At 48.6% G+C, this 16,832-nt stretch overlaps 1 protein-coding gene across 3 annotated transcripts in view; it reads right to left on the bottom strand.

The window, feature by feature from the left end:
• COL6A2 (collagen type VI alpha 2 chain) overlaps positions 1–14,731 on the bottom strand; it is a 62,571-nt gene extending 47,840 nt beyond the window's left edge. For 2 of the 3 annotated variants that reach the window (XR_013226979.1, XM_077314023.1), the window contains exons 1-4: positions 14,465–14,719; positions 5,242–5,370; positions 3,277–3,875; positions 741–761 (exon numbers count right to left, since the gene is read on the bottom strand). Coding sequence is in view for 2 of the 3 variants with exons in the window: in XM_077314023.1 (XP_077170138.1) it covers positions 741–761; positions 3,277–3,875; positions 5,242–5,341 (720 nt within the window). In the remaining variant the exon portion in view is untranslated. Of the gene's footprint in view, positions 1–740; positions 762–3,276; positions 3,876–5,241; positions 5,371–14,464 lie in introns of all 3 variants that reach the window. The other variant, XM_077314032.1, reaches the window with a different exon arrangement.
• Between the last annotated feature and the right edge of the window lie 2,101 nt (positions 14,732–16,832).

The raw sequence follows: 16,832 nt of genomic DNA, 5'->3' as shown, positions 1-16,832 counted from the left end.
GGTTTGTAAACCTCATCTCAGGATGGTTTTCTTGCGAATGCTAAGCTATTAATAAGCCCTAAGTTTAATGGCATTAATTCCTAAGTATGTATGTCCAGACCTTTTCTGCACTGGAGGCTTTGTGCCAGGTTGCAGGTTGGAGTTTGAGCTGGGGCAGATTGCCCCCACCTCTTCCTGCTCCTGCATGGGAGAGCACTTGTCCCAGTGTACCTCATCAGCCCCAGATTTGTGTTCCTGCATAGGAGCTGGGGCAGAAAAGTTCTCTGTGCAGAAACGGCCCAGGATAGCACAGTTTGTCTGTTAGAAACTCACAGCTACACAGGTGGATCTATGGAACTCTGGATGTACTTTCGGCGGTGGCATTTTTCACCAATACACAGCGCTAACAGTTATTGATAAAATGACTAAGCTTTTTGTCTGATACAGAATCTTTCATTACCTTACACAGATCTCACTTTGCTTCGGCCACAAAAGCAATAAGGGTCAAATTAGTTGAGAGTAAACAAGATATTATTTAAATGTGATCTACAATGTGCTCTGGCGATTCCTTTTAAAGCAATATTTTATTTGTATGGAGAATTTTATTTTGAATTAATACATGTGTGCGGGTGTGCGTGATAGCTAAAATCATAAATATTTGGAGTAGAAAGTTGCAGTGGCCAGTGGCCCCATGGAATAAACTTTTGACTGACAGACAGAGCTATGCTCTCGGCAAACATGAGGAGGTTTGGCATACTTACCTCTCCGTAGGCTTCATGTTTCTGTGGGAGGAAAGGATACAAAGAAAAATTCAAATCGTTACTGAAGACACCAAACAGACACAGTTTCCCCCCCAGTACAGATGTAGCTCTTGGAATATACTCTGTGTGCTCCTGGCCAAACATGGATTCTGACCAGGGCTGGATTATCCATGGAGCACATACTACGGGCCCCACACTTCCATGGGCCCCACACAGAACCTTCACCCCTCCATGGATCAGGTCCATAGCCTCTCTCCTCTCCTCCCTTTCCCTCTTTAAGGACACTCGGAGTGACACCCTTTTCTACTATGGGGGGTCCCTCTGCCCGCAGGGGGTCCCTTTGCTCCCACCAAAATTAGGCTTGTGCGCCGGATCCGGCCTGATTCGGCTTTGGTGCCCATTAAAGTCAATGGTGCCATTGACTTTAGTGGGAATTCCAGCGTTTCTGCCTTTCCCGGAGCCTGGCGGGGGGTGGGGTTTCAGATAGAACCTCCAAACTTTCAGGGAAGCCCCAGGAGACTCTCCCCTGGCACCCCCCCCCCAAATTTCACAATGATTGGACTACAGGGTCCATTTCCAGGGGTTCCAAAAGAGGATGCCCCCATCTCTCCATTCTATCCAATGGATAATGGGCTACGAAGACGGATCGGGCCCGATCGGGCCCCTGGTGCACAAGCCTAGGCAAAATTTACTCTACTAGGGCCCCACAAATCCTTAAACTAGCTGTGGTGCTACGTGCCCCACAAACCTTTAAACCATTCCTGATTCTGACACTGAACTTGGGCTCGTTTCGCACGTTCCGCACCGGAAAATCCAGCTGCAAAAGTGCATTATCCAACGTGTGCAGAATGGGCCTTGGATTTTTTAGCACCTCTGCTTTCCCCTTTCAAAAAGGCTGTCCACACCCAGCCCCAGCAACGGCCTGGGAATCTTTATGGGGATGCGATCCAGCAAACCACTGAATGGCTGAGGGAAGGGTCAAGGATATTTCCCAGTTTCTGGCTTCTGCCCTTGGGGTCTTATTCTTGGTTTTGATAGGCATCAAATGAGGCAACATGCCCTTTGATAGTCTGCTGTCTGCCATTTTGGTTCTTGCCAGGACAATCCAAATTCTGTCAACAATTTGAATTTTGCAGATCGGGGAAGTATTGTTTTTCATGTAAAGTTAATCTTTGGGCCTTACTTAGAGTCAGCATGGGGTTCAGAGGGTTGGACTCATATCTGGGAGACTGAGGTTTGAATCCCCACTTGGGCTGTGGAAGCTCACTAGGTGAACTTGGGCCAGTTATTCTTTCTCAGCCTAATCTCCCTTGCAGGGCTGTTGGGAAGATAAAATGGAGGATAGGAGACTGAAGTAGTAGTAGTAGTAGTAGTAGTAGTAGTAGTAGTAGTAGTAGTAGTAGTAGTAATAGTTATTTTTATACCCTGCTTTTCACTACCCAAAGCAGTCTCAAAGTAGCTTCCATTTGCCTTCCCTTCCTCTCCCCTCAAAGGACACCTTGTGAGATAGGTAGGGTGCAGAGAGCTTTGAGAGAACTGTGACTGGCCCAAGGTCACCCAGCTGGGGAATCAGACCCAGTTCTCCAGATTAGAGGCCATTGGTCTTTACCAGCTACACCATACTGACTCTCCACCGGGGAGAAAGGCAGGGAATAAATAAATAAATGCTTCTGTGAAGTTGATCTTTTTCAACATTTTTAGCTGGCTCTGTGGCCTGGGAAAAACTTTCAAAAGGGGACTTCAAATTGGACATGCAAATAAGCATTCACAGACATGCCCCATGGCCACCAAACTACAATCATGCCATGGAGTGCAACTTATGTATCAGAAGTCTCATTTGAATTGTCCAAACTATTTAAGCATGCCCATTTGTTAAGAAACTGCATTCATCAGAATATATGAAGGGTGCTGTTGGATCAGACCAGTGGTCCATCTAGTCCAGCATCCTGCCTCACACAGTGGCCAACCAGTTCCTTTGGAGAGCCAAGAACAGGACATAGAGGCCAAGGCCTTCCCCTGATGTTTTCTCCTGGCTCTGGGATACTCAGGTTGACTGCCTCTGAATGTGGACTTTCCCTTTAGTCACAAGAAAATAAGGGGCCATATCAGTGGCTCATTTATCTTACATACACACCAGGGTCTAGTCTGCACGCAATAGATAATGCACTTTCAATGCACTTTTGTAGTAGATTTTCCTGTTCCGCACAGGAAAATCCAGCTGCCAAAGCACATTGAAAGTGCATTATCCTATGTGTGCAGACTAGGCCTAGGTATGTAAAAACAAAACCAAGGCAGATCATGCAAAATAGGTTAAAAAAATCACTGAAGGACAAACAGATTGTCCTGAAGAAGCCTTTTTGGGGCGAAACGCATAGAATTAAAATATCTTTCTCTTTAGTCACTGTGACTAGTAGCTCCTGACAGACCTATCCTCCACAAATCTGTCTAATTTCCCTTTAAAGAGATCTATGCCTGGGGCCACCACGAAGAAGACCTGAAGAACATTGTTTCTGAAGAGGCAGAGCTCAACCCTCACCATAACTTGGATGATCCTGTTAATGGTGTCCATATCCACTTCGATGCCGTCTTTCACGGTGGTGGCATAGTTGTTACGATAAAGCTCAAGTGGGGAGTTTGCGATCTCCCGGAGCCCGGTTTCGTAGATGTGCTGACTCGGGGCCACCGCGAAAAGCTTGATCCCCGCATCCCGTGCTTTTTCGGCCTGCATCTTCATCCCTCCGCAGGGGCTGCCCGTCACGTGACCATCGGTGATCACAATCGCGTAATTCACTCCCTGAGCCGCCTTGCTGAGGATCTGCTGCGTCATGTTGCCGAGAGCACAATCCGTAAAAGTGCCCCTGCCGATGTACTGAATGCTGTTCAGCCGGTTTAGGTAGATGTCCTTGCTGCTGGTGAACTCGCTGTAAATCTTCACCACGTCGGAGAAGTGAAGCCCCGCAAATTGCCAAGTGATTGACACGTGGCTCTGGTAAAGCTCGCTCTCTAGCCTGGCGATGAATTCGGGGATAAACTGCTTGATGTGATTCACCAGACTCTGGATAGGCAGGGTCTGGAGGGCGACGCTCTCTGAGGTGTCAATCACAAAGTACACGTTGATGGGGCAGTCCGTTTTATCTGTGTAGAGGAACAGAGGCAGTGAATGCACGGAGGAGATCTCAATGTGACAATGGCGGATGACGTCACTGGCGCTGGGTATGGTGGGCCTGCGCTAATGCTTTTTCCATAAAGGCACAAACAGCGGTGAAGTGCTTTGACAGAAAGGCGGCGATGAAATGTGACAAGATAAATAATGCATGGTTAACAATAAGAAGAAGAATAAGAGTTGGTTCTTATATGCCGCTTTTCCCTACCCGAAGGAGTCTCAAAGTGGCTTACAGTCGTCTTCCCTTTCCTCTCCCCACAACAGACACCCTGTGGGGTGGGTGAGGCTGAGAGAGCCTTGATATCACTGCTCGGTCAGAACAGTTTTTATCAGTGCCATGACAAGCTCAAGGTCACCCAGCTGGCTTCATGTGGGGGAGTGCAGAATTGACCCCGGCATGCCAGATTAGAATTCCTCACTCCTAACCACTACACCAAACTGGCTCTATTGTTGTTGTGGAACAACAATAAACTGAACTGAACTAACTAAATAAGCACTATCTCTTTGTTCTAATATTGTGCCACTGTGTGAGTCCTGAATATTATTTAAAACCGGTTGTGTGCCTTAGGCAATGCATATCTTAAATCCACAAAATCTCTCTACTATTTAGGCTACTATATTACACAGGTGTATCCACAGTATACACTTAAAATCTATCTATGCAGTGTCTTGAAATTGCTTCTTCTTTGTGTTTGTTTCTTCCCCACCTCCTTTTGTATTCATTTCTGTAATTCCCCCAAATTTGGATCCTGCAGTTTCCTCCCAGGGCTTCTTCTGCATGATGGATAAGCTGATGAAAACTCACTAAATACATGGTTGTTTTTCTCATCTCTGCACAAAAGACTGAATTTACTCCGCAAAACTGATTTTGCTCTGCATGGTGAACTGCCTCTTCGGTTCTTTAAGCGTCTTTTAAGTGTTGTTTCTGAAAGACGTTTCTCTCCTGCCTGCCTGAGATGTTCTATTAGTCATGCAGAGAAGCTCCTTAGTTATGCAGATTAGTGACTGCATTAGAGAATAAAGCGGCGTTGGCAAAAATACAGGGGGCAGGGCTATGAATTGTTCCATGCAGAGAGCATTGCAAGATAGTTTTTCAACATACTATATTCAATGCAGAACAACGATTGTAATATAATAAAGCGGTTTAAACTGGTTGTTTTCAACATTGTTTTATTTGGCTTTGTGCAGAATCCCTCCAGCTGTATTTGTGAGATAGAAGGGATTGGCTTGCCGTAGAAAAGGAAATGTATTAGTCAGGATAAGGCTGATTCTTGGATTTGTTCCACCAAGCAAAATCATGCCAATAAGAATGTCAGAGGGATTTGATGTGCTTTTTACCTCCACAGGCGGCCCCACGACTCACGTCGACATCATTTTGAGCGAGGAGGGGAACCACAGCTGAACAGAGCAGAACGGCTAAAAAGGCCTTCGAGAACATCTTGTCAATCCCTCTGAAGCCGCTGGATCCTGTCAGGAAAAGAGGGCAACACAGAAGTGAAGCCATTTGAGATTGGAACATGGCGGAAAAGTGGACAAATGAGAACGAGTTGTAATACAATAAGGAGAAGTGAAGATTTCTACAGCTGGGGTCACAAAAATGAGCAGCGTGCATGATGCATGGGTGATACACTGCTGGGTAGCTCTGTGTGTGAACGAGATCTTGGGGCATTTGTGGACTGCAAGCTAGATATGAGCAGACATTGTGATGTGGTGAGAAAGAAGGCAAATGTAATCTTAGTACCTAAAAGTTGTACCAGGGGTGGGGGGGGAGGTATACTTAGGGGGCATCAGAAGCCATCCTGAAAGAGGATAAGCCCAGATCTAAGTCAATATGCTCACAATAACTGTTAAGGTTGCCACCTCCAAGATGGGAAAGACCTGGAGGTTTTGTGGGTAGAGACTAAGGTGGAAAGGGCTTGGGGCATAATGCTATAGTCCAGTTCCCAGAGCGGCCATTTTTTCTGTTTTTCTGGAAAGTAGTTGCATTAGCGGGAGATCTCCAGCCACCCCCTGGAGTCTGGCAACCCAAGTTTACAGTGCAAGGATGAACACAATGGACTTGGAATTTACAGCACAATTAGGAGTGCAACAGACTTTGAAGGGTGCAATTCTGTTTCACTTTTTTCCATTGCAAAAGAGTCGGGTTTAAAGTCAAGTCCCAAGGTCTCTTCAAGGCCTGAGTTCCAATTTGACCCCTGGCTGATGCCCCTTTCATAACAGAAATGTTCCATCTGTCCAAAGATAGTACTAATGGAAAAAATTTCACACTTTGCAAGCATGTAACTGCAACCTTAGGGGTGGAAATCAAATAATTTCATCTAACCAGGTCCCCACCAGTCACCGCCAGAAACTCCTGGGGATTTGGCGATAGATCTTGGAGAGGACAGAGGACCTCTGTGGGGCACAATGCCGCAGAGTCCCTCCCCCCAAAGAATCCATTTTCTCGAAGGGAGCTGATCTCTGCAGTCTGGACATGACCTGTAATTCCAACAAGTCTCCAGATCCCACCTGGAGGCTGGCATCCCTGCACCCAACACTGCAGTGGCTAACTGAGAAACATCCAAACAGTTGGGGGATAATAGTGCCAGAAATATTCTGTAACTTCCCTTGAGAAGTGATGTTGACAGAAGACCGCTTGTACATTTCTCCTTATATACTGCCTCTGGGGAGGGCGTTATATAAATAGAAAGAAAGAAAGAAAGAAAGAAAGAAAGAAAGAAAGAAAGAAAGAAAGAAAGAAAGGAAGGAAGGAAGGAAGGAAGGAAGGAAGGAAGGAAGGAAGGAAGGAAGGAAGGAAGGAAGGAAGGAAGGAAGGAGAAAGACACAGTGTCTAGAATAGTGGGAGACAGAAAGAAAGAAAGAAAGAAAGAAAGAAAGAAAGAAAGAAAGAAAGAAAGAAAGAAAGAAAGAAAGAAAGAAAGAAAGAAAGAAAGAAAGAAAGAAGTTGCCAGTTCCGAGTCGGGAAATTCCTAGAGAATTGGAGGTTGAGCCTGGGGAGGGTTTGAGGAGGGGAGGGGCAGGGTATAATACCATAGACTCCACCCTCCAAATCAGCCATTTTCAGCAGTGGAGATCAGTTGGAATACCAGGAGATTTCTAGGGGGCCCACCTGGAAGCCGGCAACCCTAGGACAGAGGTATAATTCTGTTGAAATATACAAGATCGGCAGTGTGCATCATTATGAAGAACAGAATGTGGACAACGTCCAGAAGGGGACACTGTAGAAGATGTGTATTTAGCATAGTTAGAACAGGAATTTCCTGATTTTTATTCATTCATTGCATTTTTAGTCCTTACTTCCTCTGGAGGATATTTCCAAATTATCTCCCCCCAAAGTTCTCAATTGGAGACTTCCTGTTCCTTTCTTGTACACTTCCTCTCTGCTTGCCTCCAGAACCAATAGATGGAAGGAATGCAGGACAGAGCAGTTAGGACTAATTCTCTCTCTCTCTCTCTCTCTCTCTCTCCTAGACAAAGTTGTTTCTCTTCATAATTAAATAATTTTAATTTTTTAAAGCAGCCTGGTTCTTGGCTCCACTTTGCATATTTAAAATCTGCCAAGGAACTGGCAGATTCTGCCAAGGAAAAGCTGTAACTTCACAGAAGGGGCCAAGGAGCTATTCTCTCACAATCCACCTGTACCTAACCAGTCTGATCCCAAGGGCCAGTGAATGCACTCTAAGTTATCTGAGCAGGGTAGAGCTTGACATTTGGTTTCACTGGTGCTCCTTATGGGTCTGCCTGGCAAGTTTTCTTGAACAACACAAGTTGATTTCTTCTAATTGCTTATGGATTAACCTAAACCATCCAAGTTTGGGATACCAGCTCATCTCCAGGTGACAGAGATCAGCTCCCTTGGAGAAAAGGGCTGCTTTGGAGGGTGACCTTCCTAGCATTTTACTCTACTGAGGTCCCTCCCCGCCCCCAAATCCCACCCACTCCTGGCTGCACCCACAAAGTCTCCAGGTTTTCAGCACCCCAGAGATGGCTGACAGACAGACAGACAGACAGTATATTTATTTGGTCAATTGACCCATTTAAATAATGCATCAATACAAACTGCAATAAATGATAAAAATTAATCGATATGTGCAGTAAAAATACAGAAGTATTGCTACATAAAAATATTAAGATGATAAAACAATGTTAAAAACAATGTATTGATGCGAACAAATAATATGTTATTGTAGGTAGGGGGAAGGGTTATAACATGTAAAGAAGAAGGGGGAAGAAACTTCAAGGAAGTTAGCTGCAGGGTCAAGGAATCAATACATCCTCTAGATCGGGGGTCATCAACCCCCGGTCCGCGGCATGTTACCGGACTGCCGGCAGCCGCGCCTGCCTCCCCCCGCCCACTGCGAGAAAGAAGGAAAGAGGCAGGCGCAGCTGCCGGCACGCTGGCGACGTAAGCGCACGTGCGCGCAGTTGTCGCGCATGCGCGTTAGCGCCCCTGGTGGCGAAAACGCGCACGCGTGGCAACTGTGCGTGTGCATTTGCGCAGCACCCAGGCCGTCGGCTCTCCCCTCACCCTGGAGGCGGTCTCTGACCTAAGAAAGGTTGGGGACCGCTACTTTAGAGCAGTCCATTAACCCAAGTGATAAGATGGCCTATCCATTACCTACCCATTACTATCGTTCAGACAGAGATGGCTGTCTTAGATTTAGTGCTTATCATCCTCCAGGTGGGACCTGGGGGGGTCCCGTGGAATTGCAGGTCATCTCCAGACTAGAGAGATCAGTTCCCCTGGAGGAAATGGCTGCTTGGGAGGGTGGTCTCCATAGCATTAGATTCCACTGAGGTCCTGCCCTACCCCAGATCCCGCCCACTCCCTGCTTCACCCCCCAAGCCTTCCACTATTTCCTAACACAGAGTTGGCAACCCTTGTTCAGAAAGCACAAAACCCTACGGGAAGCACATCATACAGGAATAACACAGCAAAGTTAAGAGACAGCACCCCCTTTCTCTGGGCTCCTCTGCACCTCTACCGCCCCCAAAAGTTCTCTCTGACAGCTTCTCCTAAGGCAGCGGTTCTCAGCCTGGGGGTCGGGACCCCTTTAGGGGTCGAACGACCCTCTCATAGGGGTTGCAGCAGGGTGAGCAGCTTGGCCAGAGTGGAGGGGGGGGCACTGCCACTGTTGTCATTCCCCCTGCAGGGGCCCATGTATGGTGGGACAAGAGGCAGAACTGAACTGAGAAACCCCGGGGGGAAAAACAATTTATATACAATCTTGAGCAATGGATCTTCACGCCATTGGTCAGTTTCGGTTTAATTTCCATAAAAGAACCCTTGCAGAATTTTATGGTTGGGGGCTCACCACAACAGGAGGAATTGCATTACGAAGGTTGAGCATTAGGAAGGTTGAGAACCTCTGTCCTAAGGGCTGGGAAAGGTGCAGGTGAAGAGAATCGGAAAGATATTTTCTGTCGGGATCAGAAGCTGGTTCCGCAGAAGGCTAGTGTCTTTACAGTGAGCTTTTGAGCCCGAGGACCTCGTGCGATGAACAGATTGGCCTTATGTGGCAGTAGAGGGCTTCTCTGTGGGAACATGTCCAGCTTTTTTCACTTTCCTTCCTCCCCCCTCCCCTCCTTTATTTGCAATTCTCTTTGCGATTAAAAGACTGACTCCAATGCTTCTTGGAGACACAAGACGCCTTGTTTTTGAACACTTCCAGACTCTTTAAATCTCCTCCCTGAAAAGTACGCTTTTTTGAGTGAGACCACTATTCCACTTGATCCCCTTTGGATGTTAGTTCTGGGTTGGTTTGTTTTATAAAGCCATTTAAAGTTTGCGAGACCACAATCTGATTTAGAAGATCAAAGGCTTGGTTTAGATTTTGGAGAAGCTTATGGAGACCTTCACCTAGGGCTCCCAATTCTAGGCAGGCAAATTCCTGGAATGTAGCCTGGGAAGGGCAGATTTGGAAAGAGGAGGGAAATTTATGGAGATGTAATGCCCCTAGAGCAGGGGTAGTCAAACTGCGGCCCTCCAGATGTCCATGGACTACAATTCCCAGGAGCCCCTGCCAGCATTCGCTGGCAGGGGCTCGTGGGAATTGTAGTCCATGGACATCTGGAGGGCCGCAGTTTGACTACCCCTGCCCTAGAGGCTGCCTTTCTAAGCTGCCATTTTTTTCTGTCAATTAGGGTTGTCAACCTCCAGGTGGCACCCGGAGATCACTAGCGATTACAATTTTGTTCTCCAGGGTGAGAGTTCAAGTTCCTTGAAGAAAACAGCTGTTTTGGAGGGTGAACTCTATGTAGGGTTGACAGCTCTGTTTTGGGAAATACCTGGCGTCTTTGAGGATACAGCTGAGAGTGGGAGGGATTTGCAATGGGGAGGGGCCTCAGTGGAGTATAATGCTATAGAGTCCACCCTCCAAAGCAGCCATTTTCTCTAGGATTTCTGTGGCCTGGAGATGAGATATAAAACCAGGAGGATCTCCATGTCCCACCTGGGGGACTGGTATCCTTGTTCCTCCCTTCCCCAAACCCTCCCCTCCCAAGTCTCTGGTATTTCCCAATCCAAAACTGGCATCTTGACCTGTAATACTTGAAGCTCTTCAGTTCCCACCTGGAGATTGGCAACCTTACCTTCACCTAACATAGAACTTGAGTTTTAGCAGGCCACAGGCCTGGTTCTCACAGAAGCCTACCCTTGAGCTTTAGACAGCAGTGAGGGTTCTTACCTGAATGAATTCCCTCCACATAGAAATCAACATGCCCCAGGCTACCTATCCTAAATATATAGGTTCTTGTATTGTATGGAGGGCATTTTGGTACACAGAAGAGAATTTCAGGTTTCTTGTACCAGTGGGAACTGGCTTACACAATCTCATCTCACCTGACTCTTAAGGTTTTTGTTATGGTTGCCAGATCCCCCAGTTTTCCAGACAACAGAGGTCAGTTCCCCTGGAGAAAATGGCTGCTTGGGAGGGTGGGCCCCATAACACTCCACTCCACTGAGATTCCTTCCCACCCCAAATCCCTCCCACTCCCAGCATCTCCAGGTATTTCCCAACCCAGAGCTGGCAACCCTAGTTCTTGTGAAGAAAAGAAATGGGATCAGTGACACTGAGGTAAACCCAGGCTCACTTGAACTCCCATACTCTCTATCTACGCTTATCTTCTAACGACAGGGACTCCTGATAGTTTATTCCTTTACTTCATTTATACCTTACTTTTCTCCTCACAGGGGGGACCAAAGTTGCTTACAACGTTCTCCTCCCTTCCATTTTATCCTCAAAACAGCCCTGTGAGTGAGGACGCATGAAGAGTGTACAACAGGCCCAAGGTCACTCATTGGGTTGGCAGGTCTTCTGCGATGGTGGCACACCGTTCAGTAATTTCTCCTTCATTGCATGTTGGCACCTCAAAAAACGGTGAGGAGAAAACCTGGAGATAATTCAGAGAGTAGGCAGGTACGTGACATCACTTCCAGCAAAGAAGAGGAAGTGATGTCATCATGTGACATTTTTAGGATCTGGCAGAACTATGGTATAGTATTAGAGGAAGATTCAACAGCCTTCCTTGACATCATGACATGACTTCTGGTGTTGGCAGGAAGTGACATCACATGCCAGCACAACACTGACACGTCTATTTCCACTCCCCCCAAAAACCCTTCTTTTCTTTCCCGTGCTGGCTCCTGTATAGCAAGGTCTAAAAAGAAGGACCCCTGCCCACACTTGACTGGCCTACAGACCCCATTGGACATCAGAAGCCACCTCAAGAAAGCCAAGCTTCTCACTCCACAGTCCTTAGGTGGGGTACAGATCCATCCCCAGAACTGGGTTGCCTGGTCCCCCTGGCCAAGAGCAGGAGAGGAAGTAGGTGGCCAGATCCAGATGGCTTCTAGAGATTTGAGGATGAAGCCTGGAAAGGACAACTGTAGCAGAGGCTCATGGGCATTGTAGTCCATGGACATCTGGAGAGCCACAGTTTGGCCTCCCATACCACAGAGTCTACCTTCTAAAGCTTCCATTTTCTGCAGGAGAACCAATCGCTGTAGCCCAGAGATGGAGCTGTAATTCCAGGGAATCCCTTGGTCCCACCTGGAGGCTGCCATCCCCACCCCAGAACTATTAGGCCGACAGGCGCTTGCGACATGTTCCCTGCTGGCAACACTAAATTGTGTGGGGTTCGATGGCCGGGAGAAGGTGCTGATGATATGCCTTCTCCTGTAACGTTTTCCAGTAACGCTGCCAACCTCCAGTCGGTGCTGGGAAATCTCTGAATCATACCTGGGCCTATTCTGCACACATTGGATAATGCACTTTCAATGCACTTTAGAAGTAGATTATCCTGTTCTGCCCAGGAAAATCCAGCTGCAAAAGCACTTTGAAAGTGCATTATCCAGTGTGTGCGGAATGGGCCCTGCTGTTCTCCAGGTGACAGAGATCAGCTTCTCTGGAGAAAATGGCCGCTTTGGAAGGTGGTCTCGATGGCATTTTCTCCCATTTAAGACCCTCCCCCAAACCCACCCTCCTCAGGCCCCACCCCCAACATTTCCGGGTATTTCCGAAACCAGATCTGGCAACGCTACCTGTCACTTCTAACATTTGGTAACCTACTCATGTGCACAGCTTGTGGACAACTGCTACCCCCTGACTTATGCCGAGGCACAAAAGGTTCCTTCACCTGAAAGATTATCACACCTTTCCCCCAAACAGGTATTGTTTCTGGCTTCCGGACACAGTATCCAGTGGCATCTGTTCCCTGTCAACTTCACGGTCTTAACACTTAGCCTGTCCAGATTTCAGATAAACCAGAAACGTGAGCTGGAATCTTGCCAATGCATCCTACGGAGCGATCCTATACGACTGCAGGCTGCAGGCTTTCCCTCCGTACCGCCAGTTTAAAATCACAACAGACTCTTTAAAAGGAGGTCCTTGGCCTGATTTTTCCTGCCAAGATCTGGGCTCGGGGCTCTTCCCAAAGTACAAAACCAGGGCCTATCTGGGCCCTTCTCTAACCCTGAGCATCAAGCCCCGAGAGCTCGTTCATGGGCCTCTCCCAAATTGTTTTCGATGTAAACACTTCCCGACAGAACTCTGCATTATGTGGAAAGCTCAGAGGCCACTTTTCAAGGTCGCCCTGGGATGCCTGAAGATTGTGCTCGTACTCTTGGGCCCACCGGAGATGGATCCTCCTGAGACATCTCACAACCCCACCACCGATGGAAGAAAAGAGAGAGCAGAGACCTCCTGGAGGAGACATTTCTGCCAGAGCCTCTTCTTCTCCAAAACCCGGTTAACGCAGTCCAGCAGAGGTGGGTTAGCTAGCTCAGATTCCCAGAGGCAGGACTGACCAGTGGGGGACGTCCTCCTTTTCCACCCCCCATTTCGGATGGTGCCGTTGACTACCATGTCTGCCATGGCAGTGCAGGAATAGGGGCAGATGTCAGGAGTTCCCTTTGAGAACAAGAAAGAATCAGTTTCCCCTAATGAAAAATACTTCATTTTGTCCAGGACAGATGTGGTATATATTGGGGGGGGGGAATACAGCAATCATCTTCCTGATACAAAATTAGGGGATAAAATATGCACCTTCATAAATTGCTAGCATACTGACCGGAAGCTACCTGAAGGCCCACCTTTGGAAACTGCAACATGTTACTCAAAGATAAAACAGAAACGGCACTAGAAAGGAGAACTGATGCCCAGCTGTCCAGCAGAGGTTCCATCGGATCAACAAGGATCGTAGATTTGCAATATTAACAGGACAAGTCTCATGCCATCGAGGTTATCCCAAGATGAAAGGCATTCACTCAAGTCTAGGCCAGGCAGCGAGTCAAAAGTCTGTCCCCCCTTCTTTTTAGGAGATCAGGGATCCTACTTGGCCCCCCTCCCTTGTTTTATACTCACAACATCCCTGCGAGGTAGCCTCGGCTGAAAGAGTGCCCTGAGCCCAAGGAAGCCCAGGAGCTTCCTTGCAGTGTGGGGCTGAAGCCGCAGATCTGTTCAGTCCAAGCCCCAATTCACTTGGCCCTTGGTCTCCACAAAACATCCAGGCTGGGGAGGGGGGAGTTCTTTCCCTGAAGTAACCCCACAAGGGTCTCACGCTGCCTTCCCATCCCAGGCCACCTAGTCCCGGCCTGGTTACCCCAAAGCCTCTCTCCTTTTAGTTTGGGTCCCGGAATCAACAAGCAAACAAGACGGCAAGCTGTGCTCCCCGATAACATCTCTTGTCTAGACCATGAGCTCTGTCTCATGATCCGAAACGACAGAGCTACACAGGTGACCGGATCGGGCCTCCAAAACCCTCCGGCTTCTTTCTCCGACCGCCCGAGCCCTGAAGAGTCTTACCACGAAATCAAAACCAGAAAACCAGCGGAGCCAGAGCTAGCCTCCCTTCCCTTGACCGCAGGAGGCTCTAACTGGGTCTCATTCCCTCCTCTAAGCATTCTTTGACAGATCCTGGCCAGAAGACTTTTCTGTAGCGTTTCTCAATTTTGAGAGGGTGCAGAAGAGGCCACCCTGCCATTGAGCCCCACGGGCTGGGTCTGCGGCACCCTCAAGCGAGAAACAAGGCTGTCAATAAAGGGAGGGAAGGAGGGAATTACCTGGGGCACAAGAAGAACTTCCAAACTTTGCAAAGATGGGAACGAGGGTCGGCTGAAGACGGCTGGTCTTGGTCCTGGGATGTCAAGAGGGGCTCAGCATCTTCCAGGGAGAGACAGGCCCCGTGTCTTGCGGCGGGTTTCGGAGCGGAGGGAAGGAGCCCGCGGGTGTGGCAGAGAAGGCTCTCCGCTTCTCCCAGCCTCTGCTCCGTCGCGAAAAGGAAACTGCCTACTTTATAATTCTCCTCCTTCGGAAATCAGCCCTCCGCAGAGGGGGAGACGCTCGGCCGTCCGGCCCGCCACGCCCACGAGGGGTCGCTGTGGCTCCACCGATGCCGCGGGGTGGGGCGCGGCGGGCGGGAATGGGGGTCGGCGGCCGAAGGATCAGCGCAGCGGGGAGAGCGGAGAGCCGCGCTTGGGACGGAGCGACCCCCAGCCCAGCCCAGCCCACCCTGCGCACACAGAGAGCCGCACCCGGGTTCTCCCCCCCTGGTTTTGCCCTGGACTGGGGGGGAAAGAGTAAAGTGCAACTTTGCAGACTGGAAACTTCGCTCCGCAGCTTTCAACCCAGCCCGTGACTTCTTTCTTTTCTTTCTTTCTTTCTTTCTTTCTTTCTTTCTTTCTTCTTTCTTTCTTTCTTTCTTTCTTTCTTTCTTTCTTTCTTTCTTCTTTCTCCCTCTATCTCGATCTCTGTGTTTGTCTCTCTCTGACTTTCCTTCCTTCCCTCCCTCTCTTCCTTCCCACTCTCTCTCTCTTTCTCTCTCTCTCTCTCTCTGTTTGTCTCTCTCTGTCTTTCCTTCTTTCCTCCTTCCTTCTACTATTCTGGACACCTTCCTTCCTTCCTTCCTTCCTTCCTTCCTTCCTTCCTTCTACTATTCTGGACACTGCTCCTTCCTTCCTTCCTTCCTTCCTTCCTTCCTTCCTTCCTTCCTTCCTTCCTTCCTTCCTTCCTCCCGTCCCTCCGGAGCCCCTTCCTCTCCCCTAACTCTTAGGTCCTCATGCGCCACACCCCCTAAATCTCCAAGAGCGGGCAGCCCTTGAAACTAAGCACCTGCAGGGTGGGGCTCAGCCATAGTTTTGAAGACCCCCCCCCCCATTCCACCCAGCTACATTTTATAGCCCAAATGACTTCCGTTCTGCTCGGCTTGAGAACACGTACTTTCCAAATGTTTTTCCAAAGGGTGAAAATAGGTAAAAGGCAGACATTTGTGTTGTCCAGGGAAAGCAAGAACTCTCCCCAGGCTTATGCCTGCTGCTCCCTTGGGAATCCACACCAGGAGCCCCCACCCCCCAAATACAGGAATCAGACCCCTGGTCCTTCCTGGTCAGGATTCTCTGCCCGACTTGGCAGGGGTGGTCATCATTCAACTTCCGAAGCATTAATTTTCTCCACAGAAGACATTCATCACCTGGAAATGAGTTATATTTTGGGAGATCTTTGGGCCTGACCTGGAGGCTGGAAACCCTCAGGGCTACCCTGTCCAGTGTTTTGTCATTTGGTGTGTGTGTGTGTGTGCATGGGACATTTTCGAGCCCAGGAATTGGCATTCTGTGGCTTGATATTTAAAGAAAAGAAAATCCGGCTGCAAGACCAAACGTCACAGGTTGTTGCCACAGAATCCTAGAGGTGGAAGCGGCCATACAGAGCATCTAACTCAACCCTCCCTCCCCACTCAATGCAGGATCACCCTCGAGCATCCAGGATAAGTATCTCTCTAGCTGTTCTTTGAAGACCACCGGTGACAGGGAGCTCCCCACCTCCTTAGGCGGCCCATTCCACTGCTGAACTACTCTGTGAAAAATGTCTTCCTGATATCTAGCCAGTATCATTCTAAAAGTAAAGGTAAAGGTATCCCCTGTGCAAGCACCGAGTCATGTCTGACCCTTGGGGTGACCCCCTCTAGCATTTTCATGGCAGACTCAATACGAGGTGGTTTCCCCAGTCATTATCGTTTACCCCCCAGCAAGCAAGCTGGGTACTAATTTTACCGACCTCGGAAGGATGGAAGGCTGAGTCAGCCGGCTGCTGGGATCAAACTCCCAGCCTCATGGGCAGAGCTTTCAGACTGCATGTCTGCCGCCTTACCACTCTGCGCCACAAGAGGCTCCTGGTATCATTCTACACATAGTTTAAACCCATTCCTGCATATTCTAAGTGCTCCCTGCCCTCCTCCAAGTGGCAACCATTCAGATACTTCAAGAGAGAAGCCTGTCCCCTCTCAACTTCTTCTTCTCCAGGCTGAACATTCCCAAGTCCCTCTGCCTCTCCTCACAGGACTTGATCCCCAGGCCCTGGATTGTCTTCATTGCATTCCTCTGCACCTTGTCAATTTTGTCCATGTCCTTTCTGAAGGTTTGCAGCTTGGGAGGG

Source organism: Paroedura picta, chromosome 1, assembly GCF_049243985.1.
Source record: "Paroedura picta isolate Pp20150507F chromosome 1, Ppicta_v3.0, whole genome shotgun sequence".
NCBI classification, from domain to species: Eukaryota; Metazoa; Chordata; class Lepidosauria; order Squamata; family Gekkonidae; genus Paroedura; species Paroedura picta.
Note: the sequence above shows the minus strand (reverse complement) of the source record. Positions and strands in the feature narration are given on the sequence as shown.